The sequence below is a fragment of the Leiobunum rupestre genome, chromosome 10, assembly GCF_980474605.1.
Source record: "Leiobunum rupestre chromosome 10, qqLeiRupe1.1.hap1, whole genome shotgun sequence".
NCBI lineage: Eukaryota > Metazoa > Arthropoda > Arachnida > Opiliones > Sclerosomatidae > Leiobunum > Leiobunum rupestre.
This window is the reverse complement of record NC_143393.1, coordinates 36,925,415-36,936,027: the sequence shown is the minus strand read 5'-3', so window position 1 is coordinate 36,936,027 and position 10,613 is coordinate 36,925,415. Positions and strand designations below refer to the sequence as shown.

At 36.1% G+C, this 10,613-nt stretch overlaps 1 protein-coding gene across 1 annotated transcript; it reads left to right on the top strand.

Moving 5' to 3' along the window:
- Positions 1–9,540: 9,540 nt before the first annotated feature.
- Positions 9,541–10,302, top strand: LOC149925552 (uncharacterized). Its single transcript, XM_090161778.1, has one exon. It carries the CDS (start codon positions 9,541–9,543, stop codon positions 10,300–10,302), a length of 762 nt encoding a protein of 253 aa, XP_090017904.1.
- Positions 10,303–10,613: the final 311 nt, after the last annotated feature.

The window sequence follows — 10,613 nt, the reverse complement described above, 5'->3', positions numbered from 1 at the left end:
TTCCGAGGAAAGGAATATTTTGGCAAGCTTTCCAACTTGTAATTAGTGTATGATTTTATTCTCTGACAAGGTCGCCCTCTACCGTTGTCCGGAGCTTGTATCATGTGACCGGTGTCGGTGTTTTCCGTAGTTTGAACTCTCACGAACTTTAGACTTTCGGTTCTGTTGTTGCATTTTGCGCGAGGGGCGTACGCGTAAAGTACGGTTAGGGCTATCGGGAAGTAATTATAAAGATTATACAGGGTGTTTCGAATTGCTCTGACTGGGCATTTTTTTCAGAAACTGCAAGAGATAGAGTTGCGAAATTTTCAGGATATTATTTCTAGTGAAGGGTCGCTTTAAATCCTAAATTTCAGAAAAATCTGAAATAATTTCGGGTTTTTGTTAAAACATATTTTTTTCACCGGTAGGTGCTAGAAAAAACGTTTCAACGAGAAAGTTGTAGAGTGCTGTCGAAAATGTTCAAAGACATTGGTTTTATTGGAAAATAACATTTTTTCACGAAGATATGAGCTGAAGAAAAAACAAGCTGTCCATAGGGGCCAATAGCCTTCGCATTTTTGTACGTAAATGAAAGAAATCACGTTAAAAGATTAAATTCCTTAAAAAAAAGTACACGTATTTTACCAAAACGCCAATTTAGGCCTACAGTAGGCACAAAGGTCAAGTTTTCAATTAGTATTTAATGTGAAATCTTTTTGTTTTCAACCATTCCCAAATTAATCAATCAATAAACGTGTTTCGGCTCTTGTTCAACCTGTTTAATATTTAGGCGCAGACTCAACCGAAAAAGTAGGCTTATGTTTCCTGTATTTCCCAAAACATTTTTGTATCACACACTAATTCATCCTTAAATTTACATTTATTTAAATGTAAATTATTTATATTACGCTTAGTGTGTAATCACAAGTAACTATAGGATTTTTGCCTTTTAAAACTTTTTATTAAACCTATCTTATGTTAAGAAAACTAGTAAACGTATCCAATATCAGTAAAAAACGACGAGCACCATTTCCCCCGATTTCCCCTCTCTAAGGAGGGCGGGAAGGAGAAACTTGTTCACAGCGCGGAATGTGAGAAGAGAGTAATACATTGTGAGTAATCTGACAAGCCAGACAGCGGTTATTTAACGAATGTGTTTTTAATATTTACGTCTGAGCCAATTTATTTACTACAAAAAAACCAAATAGTTAATGTAAAAAACAGAGTCTCCGTGGTTCTGTAGTAGAACGCTCACCTATTATGCAGGATGGCTCGGGTTCGAATCCCGCCCTATACTAACGAAAACTTAAAACAAAATATACTACACCCAATGATTTATAGCGTTTTTCATTTGATTGCTCAAGATGCGCTCTGAATCTGTCTCTGACGTCATAGATCTCGCCCCAATCGACTAGAGTAAAACCGCAAATGGAACATTCCATGAACATATTCCCGCGCGTTGTTGTTTTTCGTCTGCTTGTAATTTGAATTTTCGCGTCTTGGTCTGCCATTTTGCCAAAAAATCTAAAAGGAACACGCGAATATTTGCTCCTATCTCGATATCGATCCGTTGATCTGTCGAAATCGGCAGATCGGTTTTGGGCGATCTCGGAGCACCCGAGAGCGTGAAGTGGAACACGCGAAACTTGATCGGAGCAGATCCGAGCAGTCGAGCACGCTAATGGAACATAAAATGTTGATCAGAGCGATCTAGAGTGCTCGAGAGCAGTCAAATGGAAAACGCAATAAAAGAGGGCTCTTTTGGATTTCCCTAATAGGCGGTTAAATAAACCCGTCTCTGACTGTCTTGCCCCGTGGTGAAAACTGCTGCCAGATCGATTCGTAGAAAACCATCAGCCATAGACAAACTTGTTATATATCCAGTCGCAGCAGCACAAACTCTATAATCGGCTATGTGTGATTCAAAGGACTATTCCAAGAAATTGCGAACGTAGTGAAAACACTTATCCCCGAAACACACACACAGACACGGTGATTGTAAAACCCCTCCTAGGGGACATAGAGAGGTAAAAACCGAAAAAGATCAAATTGTTTGTTAACAATTTATAAATTAAGCAGCGTTCAGACTATGTGACAATGTTACATTTGAGTCAGTCAAGTTTGTTGCATCGGTTCGTTCATTTCAAATAATAGGTAAAGGTTCATCCAATCAGAGGTCAGTAATAAAGGCCGAAAATGGAAATAGGCCTGGTATTTTATTCAATGGTGACAGATAATAGAATGGCGCTAATTTTGAATAATAACATTTTACTTGCGGCTTACATGGTTAATTAATAAGATGGTAATTCCTCATTTATTTTAACGTTCCTTTTCGGCATTCTGAATAACTCCTCCGATTCTTAAGTCGACGTCTTCCCGCGTAGAAATCACAAGTTATTTATAATAAAAGTAATAATCAGCTAGGCTCCATTTAGCACTGTCAAAGGTACGGCAGTATACACCGAGTTCGCAGAGTGTAAATACCAATAATTGTAATAATAAATGTAAATCATGTTTTCCTACGGTTAAAAATAGCTCGTTGAACTATTCTTTAGGGTATTTATGTTTAGTCAAACAACAAATCGAAGGCATTGAAAAAATACATGGTTGTGCTTTAAATGGAGTAGGTACTTTAAACTTTATGGGGGACCAACGAAATTCACATTTCTGCCACCAGTTCTGATAGCAAGAATGGGGTTGGGGGGGGGGGCGCCGCGCGCCCCCAGCGCACCAATACATAACGTACGATACTTAAGTTTATCTCGCATTTAGGCGTAGTACAGGCTATAGTTTCGGTTGAGCTTAGATTTGGTTAAGTTAGGTTAGGTGGCCGCCGCAAGCTTAGGCTAGGTAAGGTAAGATGACTTCCGCAGGCCTAAGCTTGGCAGATACCATTTTTTCATCTTAGTCGAAAGGCCGCTAAGCTACGATTCACTCACTGTTCGACTGGCAATTTATTCCCAAGGTAGTAATTCGACGAACGATATTTCAGCTGACGAAAACATTAAAATAATTGGTATTTACAGCGCGACAGGACCATAATCGTACGCTAACAGTTCAAGTTACTAAAAAAAAAACCCCCACAAACAACCCTTTTTCAAGGAAAAATGGCTTAATACGCTATATTTATGTCAAGGCTTAGTATACAATATCTACGTCATGAGAGCCGCGCAAATGGAAACCCGCGCTAATGGGGAAAAACTTCGCAAATATAATTATATATATATGATATAATATATATTATTATAACCTTTTTCAATAAGCCATTTTACAATTAAATATTTAAATAATTTAAAATTATTTCATTTTAGGCCTAAATACATGGCATGCTTTTTACCTACAGTTTTATAGGTTTTCTCAATAGTTATATTACATTCCCTTTTTAAAACGGGTACAATATGCATTAATTGTAATTAATTTTCGTTTGTTTTTAAAAGCATACATTAGGATGGATTTAGTATATAATTGGCTAACAGAGAAGACTCTGAAATCATTATATAATAAATTACTGGGATATAAATTCCTTTTCCTCAAACATAGTTTTAGTATTCTTCTTTGGAGTATTTCCAACGGATTAATAATGGAAGCAAAAGTACTACCCCAACCAATAATTCCTTATAAAATAATAGATTGCACAAAAAGGGTTGGCAAGTTTTAATCAAAATGTTTAAAACAAGTGTTTAAAACACGTTTAAAACAAATATTTTAAACAAACACCAATTTGTTTTAAACGTTTTACACTATCTGTTTTAAACATGTTTTTATAAGGTAAATTTTCATTGTTTTTTTGAAGATTTTGGTTAATCAATATGAGGGAAAAGGTAGAAAAAACCATTCCAATGCTCTAAGAAAGGTAAATTGTATTGATAACGGGTAGTTGGATTTAAAGATTCTCTGAAAAGAGCGACTGAAAGGGCTCGATACGATTTCATAAATTTCCTATCAGTGCAAAAATCCTACGAACGCATTGAATTTTGTCTTTTTTTTTAAATAGAATGTATATAGCTGCCAATATACCTCTATTTGGGACCCGACCTATACACGAGATAAAAGTAGGGTTGCTGTTTAGTCGGGCTGTGCCGGTACAAGAAACACGGCTGGTCTGGACAGATCGGGTTAAAACCGACTAAGCGGCACTCCTAGATAAAAATTAAGGGATTTCGGTCGCTTTTTTTGAAATTTTAGGATGTGATGGAAGTTTTAAGATTATAGAGGTATCTAAGTTCTTATTTTTTAAAACATTGTTTTTTGTGATGATTTATGACTGCAGACGTGCACATTTCAATAAACAAAAACTAAAAACAATGTGTGGATAACTAGCTATTTTCTCTCTTCTTAGTACTATGAGACCAAAAATTCCAGGATGATAGCTATATTAAAAACCCTACTACAGGTTAGGTAGTATTTGCATGGGGAATCGAAAACCCTAAGGCCGCCATGGTTGGTCAACAACGCTTAGCGAAATTCTTGGCTCGTTTAAATAAGCGTGTACTCTTTGGTTCTTCGCCCTGTGAGTTTATTTTTAATACCATAAGTGGCATAATTACCCTAAGTGTGCCAATAGGAGCCTTTCCCACAGAAAATCTTCAATTAGAGCTTGTTCTAAACAGACCAAAGAAACGTAGGACTCGCGAATTCCGTTCAAGTACCCTATATGGTATTTTTAATGCTCGCGCCGCAGACGCCGCTTCGCCAACACATTACGTAAATTTCGCCACTGGAAAAAATGACGTCATTTACGTCACTTTCGTTAAACAAGGTATCATTGAAAAATTCATCTTATTGACACACTTAGGGTAATTATGCAACTTATGATAATACGTTTAATGATACGTAATATTTCTTTAAATGAGTTTACTCGTGAGTCTGATTCATAAGTATTATGAATAGTTTAAAACGTGTTTTAAACATCGTTTTTTATGTGTTTTTTATTGTTTGATTTAAAAACAGTTAAAAACAATGAATCTTGTTTAAAACAATAAAAAACATTGTTTTTGTTCTTTTTAAAAAACAAGGATTTTGCCAACCCGCCACAAATGAGTAATAAACTATTCTAAGCCATAGCACTTGTAGAAAATTTCTAATCACACGAACTTATAAGCACAGAATATGGTGATGCCATCTATAATAATACCATGATATTGGTTTTTTTTTCACTTGATCAATCTCAAGGCAATTTACAGTACAGTTTGTAGAATGATTGTGAGTATGAATTATTAATTTATAGTTTAAATTTTTTACAATCCAAGAGGCGAAACAAATATACATAGTTTTTTCAGTATTTAGTGTTAAAAGATATTTTTACAACATACATTTGACTTTATTTAGTATAATTTGAGCTTTACGGAAAGTGTCTACCCATGGTAAGCCTTCTATTAACAGGACGGTATCGTCGGCAAACGAAATTAATTTTCAATCGATATTCATCTTACATAGGTCGTCTATACAGGGTCTTTTTTTTTGCTCGGAAAAGTGTTTTTTTTCAAAAACTATTTATAGTACCGATTTCAAATTTGGAAGGTCAATTCTCTATACCGGGGGACATCAGTTTGAGAAATTTGAGCGTTTTCGGTAATGTTTTTCACCAATTTTGAATATTTATTTTTCGACCACTAGGTGCGAGATAAAAAATTTCTATTATAAAGTTGTAGGCCGTCATCGAAAACCCTTAAAAATTGTTCACTCGACGAAAAACAATTTATTTATCAGTGAAAATTCGAGCTTGAAAAATTTACAAGTTGGTGAAGCCAAATTACGATTGTTTGAAACGATAATTGAAACCGAATTACCTAATCCAGTTGAAACTTTGGTTAAAAAAACGACCGGATTTAAAAAACACGAGGCTATAGGTCAATCCTAAACATGCATTGGGTATTTAAAGGAAAACTTTGGGAGATTATTATCAGTGTTTGATAATATTTCGAACAATGCCTCGTTATTCAGTAGCTGAGCGTACCGAGATAGTTGCCATTTACTATGGAGAAGCAGCGCAAAACCTTAGAAGAGTGACTGAAATCTTCGCAGAAAGACATCCAAATGGAGCACCATCTGTAAATACAGTAAGACGAGCAATTCACGATTTCAATCAATTTGGTAACTTGCAACCTAGGTTTCGCGGATTGGGTCAACCGGATTTAGACTTCGAGAACAATGTACTCGCGTACTTTGTGGCATATCCTCGTCACAGTTGCGCTAACGCCGCTGCTGATTTGGGTTGTTCTGCAAATCGTGTGTGGAAAATTCTTCGTAAGAATCGCTATCACCCATACAGAGCTACGCTCCACCAAGGACTATTTGACGGAGACCATCAAAGACGTTATGAATTTAGCAACTGGTTACTAAATGCTGTCCAAGAAGATAGACAATTTTTGCGCCATGTTTTGTTCTCCGACGAAGCGTCATTTTCTAGAGATGGGCCCTTTAATCATCAAAACAGCCATCTTTGGTCTGACATCAAACCCACATTGGGGTTTTGAATATCATCACCAGGTTCAATTTGAACGGGTCAATGTTTGGGTTGGACTTGTTGGAAACCGTTTGATTGGTCCCTTTTTCCTGCCGACGAACCTCAACGGCCAAAGGTATTTACATTTTCTACAGAACGAACTGAGTGACGCAATCGACGACCTTCCATTGGCTGAAAGACGTCAGTTGTGGTTTCAGCAAGATGGCGCCCCTCCGCATTTTTCCCGGCAAGTAACTGAGCACCTCAACAACGAGTTTCCTGAAAGGTGGATAGGGAGAAATGGTCCAGTGCATTGGCCAGCAAGGTCACCTGACCTAACACCGCTGGATTATTTTCTCTGGGGATTCGTTAAAGCAAAGGTATACGCCACGCCCATTGAAACTAGGGAGGAACTCATTAGACGAATAATCAGTGCTTGCCGAGACGTCACACCAGAAATGGTAGAGAAAGCGTTTGAGAACTTAATTGTCCGCGCACAAACCTGTGTTGCAGCCAATGGTGATATTATTGAAAATGTTTTGTAAACATTTATGTGAATAAAATATCTGCATTTAAAAACCAAACGTGTACATTTTTTCAAGTGTGAAAACTCTACTACGTTTGTATTAGACTTGTTCCCTTTTCAATTATCGTTTCAAACAATCGTAATTTGGCTTCACCAACTTGTAAATTTTTCAAGCTCGAATTTTCACTGATAAATAAGTTGTTTTTCGTCGAGTGAACAATTTTTAAGGGTTTTCGATGACGGCCTACAACTTTATAATAGAAATTTTTTATCTCGCACCTAGTGGTCGAAAAATAATTTTTCAAAATTGGTGAAAAACATTACCGAAAACGCTCAAATTTCTCAAACTGATGTCCCCCGGTATAGAGAATTGACCTTCCAAATTTGAAATCGGTACTATAAATAGTTTTTGAAAAAAAAACACTTTTCCGAGCAAAAAAAAAGACCCTGTATACACAAGAAAAAGAACAGGACCTGAAATAGTATCTTGAGGGTTACTATATACATTATTAATTTTTACGACCGCTCATATAAGACCTAAGCCAATTGAGTTTAATACCCCGTACACCAGCCTTTTCAATTTTACAAATTAACTTTGAATGGGAAACAGACGGAGGGCTCGGGTTCGAAACCCGCTCGATGCGATTGCAAAATGATACTATGACGTATACCGTGAGCATTTGGTGGAAATCCTGCCATTTGGTCGTAGAGACGTTTACCGCAACCCTCAGCACTCGGTCCGTCCCAAACGTCGAAGATTCTTCACGTACAATCACAATTCGCAAAGAAAAATTATAATACACCCAATGACAAAAAGAGAGCTCTTTTGGAAAAACCTTTTCCCTAATTCTAAGAATTAGCGATTACACTAATTTGCCCCGAAAATGCGAACGCGTTCGCAGCCCAGACAGATCCACACACACCGACCGACACGGTGATTGTAATACCCCTCCTAGGGGACATAGGTAAAAATACGTGTACCTCGTAAAAGGATCCCTACATTTGTTTTAATCTTTTACAAACGCCAAGGAGCGCGGCAAAACTATAATCGAAAACCCTGTTACCTGAGATTTTCGACGTCCGCTGGAACTATACTCCGTTTGATAAAGTTATCGCTCTGAAGTAATTTTAGGTACAGTGAAATTAAAGATATTATTTGACACACAAATACTCGGAACGTAAAAGAGCCTGTAAAAATAGTGGGTTAAAGAATAAATTTTCGAACCTAAAATTATAATTTAAAATAACACAGTGACGGCACTTTCTCGACCATCGCCATTCAGCATAATCACGGTGAGGACATATAAGTGCCAAATAAATTTTGACTAAATGAACCCAACAAGTTTTTTATGTATCATATACATGGTGCATGCTAAATGGTGGTAAGACCGAGCGTCTATGGGATCTACAGATTATTTTAAGACGAAAATGTTCTATGGCATTTTTCCGATTTAGACGAACATTTCGAAGTTACGAAATAATTGATGTATGGACGACCCCTAATTTAAACATTACCTTTTAATAGCTTAACGTTAATTAGCTTTTTCATTCAAAGAGATCGGCCGCGGAGTATATTTATTTAGAGCTCATTTTTTTCCCCATTTCCACATCTGCTGCTGCGTAGCATCAGGACGGAAACTACTCAAAGATGACAGTGTACCATCCATATTCGAATGGACACAAGCCTCTACATTACCTAGGAAAAAGCCAGTGGAAAGGGTTACTTTGCAGAGAAAAAAGAAACCATCTGCGGAAAATAAAACGTGTTCTAATAGCTCTAATGATGAAATTCACGCAACAACTAACGATACGGAACTATCTTGCGATGATAGTGTGAACCCTAGCACGAGTACCTTTCTCATTGAATGTGACTGCTGGAGGTGGGCCTCAAGATCCATGCCATAGAAGTAATATCGTATCTAATCTAAGTGTAAAAAGTAATTGTTGTGTGAAAGCAAATGAAGAATTCTTGAGACTGAAAGAAATAATAGAGAAGCAAAAGCAAGAAATTTCCCAATCAGAGAAAAAGATGACAAGACTTAGGGAATATATTATTAATCAAAATGATTTAATTGAGGAGTTGAGGGACCATAAGCAGACGCTAGATAAGACTGTGGCAGATTTAGAAAAAAAGTAGTTTACAAGTCTGAAGATATTCGCGTTTTGGAAAAGAACATTTCAGATAATTTAAAAGAGTTTAATTTGCTCCGGTTTAACTATAACAAGTGTTTAAAACAATCTGAAGAGTTGGATTTAGCTTTAAAGCGTCAAGTAATATCTATTGATAAAATTAAAGAGTCACCAGATAAAGTGAAATTTTACACCAAATTATGAAAGGCTAATGGACTTGTACACGTTCATAGACCCAGGAGATAGGGGAGAAAACCTCAAATTGTGGTATGGTGATGAAAATGAGCAGCCCTTACATGAAACAGGTAGGGGTCGACCACGCAAGTTAAAGCCTATAGACCAATTTTTACTTACAATGATGACGTTGAGATTGGGTCTGTTTGAACAAGATCTAGCTGATCGTTTCGCAATAAGTATAAGTACTGTTAGTCGTATACTTATTTCCTGGCTTAACTTTATGTATGTTCAACTTGGTCAGCTTGGAATTTGGGCTCCGAGAGATGAAATAGACAATAATATGCCAAAGGACTTTAAAGAAAAATATCCTTCCACTAGAGTTATTGTTGACGCGACGGAAATAAAATGCGAAACCCCCAGTACATTTGTACTACAATCTGGGACATACTCAAATTATAAGTCGACGAACACATTCAAAGGCCTAGTTGGTATCAGTCCAGATGGGACATTAACGTTTGTTTCATCGCTTTACACTGGAAGCATTTCTGATAAAATGCTTACTTTAAAAAGTGGTTTATTGAAAAAACCCTTTGAGGCTGGACACGATACAATAATGGCAGACAAAGGCTTCAAAATAGAAGACCTATTATCATCAATCAATGTTGGACTTAATATTCCACCATTTTTGAAAAATAATCAACAGTTTACCAAAGAACAAATTGAAGAGACCCAAAAAATAGCTTCCTTGCGAATTCACGTAGAGAGAAAAATAAAAAGAATCCGCAGTTTCCATATATTTTATCGCCCGTTACCTTTAAGTTTAGCACCACTTTGTAACCAAGTGTGGACTGTTTGTGCGTTGCTTACTAATTTTCAAAACCCAATAATTAACTCAACTCCGGTAGATGATTTAGAACCACCTTTAAGCGATGAATTTTCATTACTGGATTTAGGAGCGGAGGTGGAAGTTAATCAGGATTGTCAAATGCAAAATGGTGGTGAAAGTGAATCGGATGAATCATTATATAACTGGGAAAATTAATCTATTCTTGTTCTGATGAAATAATTATTACTAAAAAAAATGTTTGAACATTTCAATTTTTTATTACGAAACTTATAAAAAAATTTAATACTGCTATGGTATTAAAATTTTACTATTGGTGAAATACAAAATAGATTATATCTATTTAAAATTTAACTCTATTTTTAAAATATTTAACATAATCAATTAGTATTTAAAATTGGCATTTATTTTATTCGACCCTTTAAAAATCATTTTCTTAGACTATTTTTAATTAAAGAAGTCCCTTGTTGATTTCTTCCCTTTTTCCATTAAAATATCCAAAAAAATAA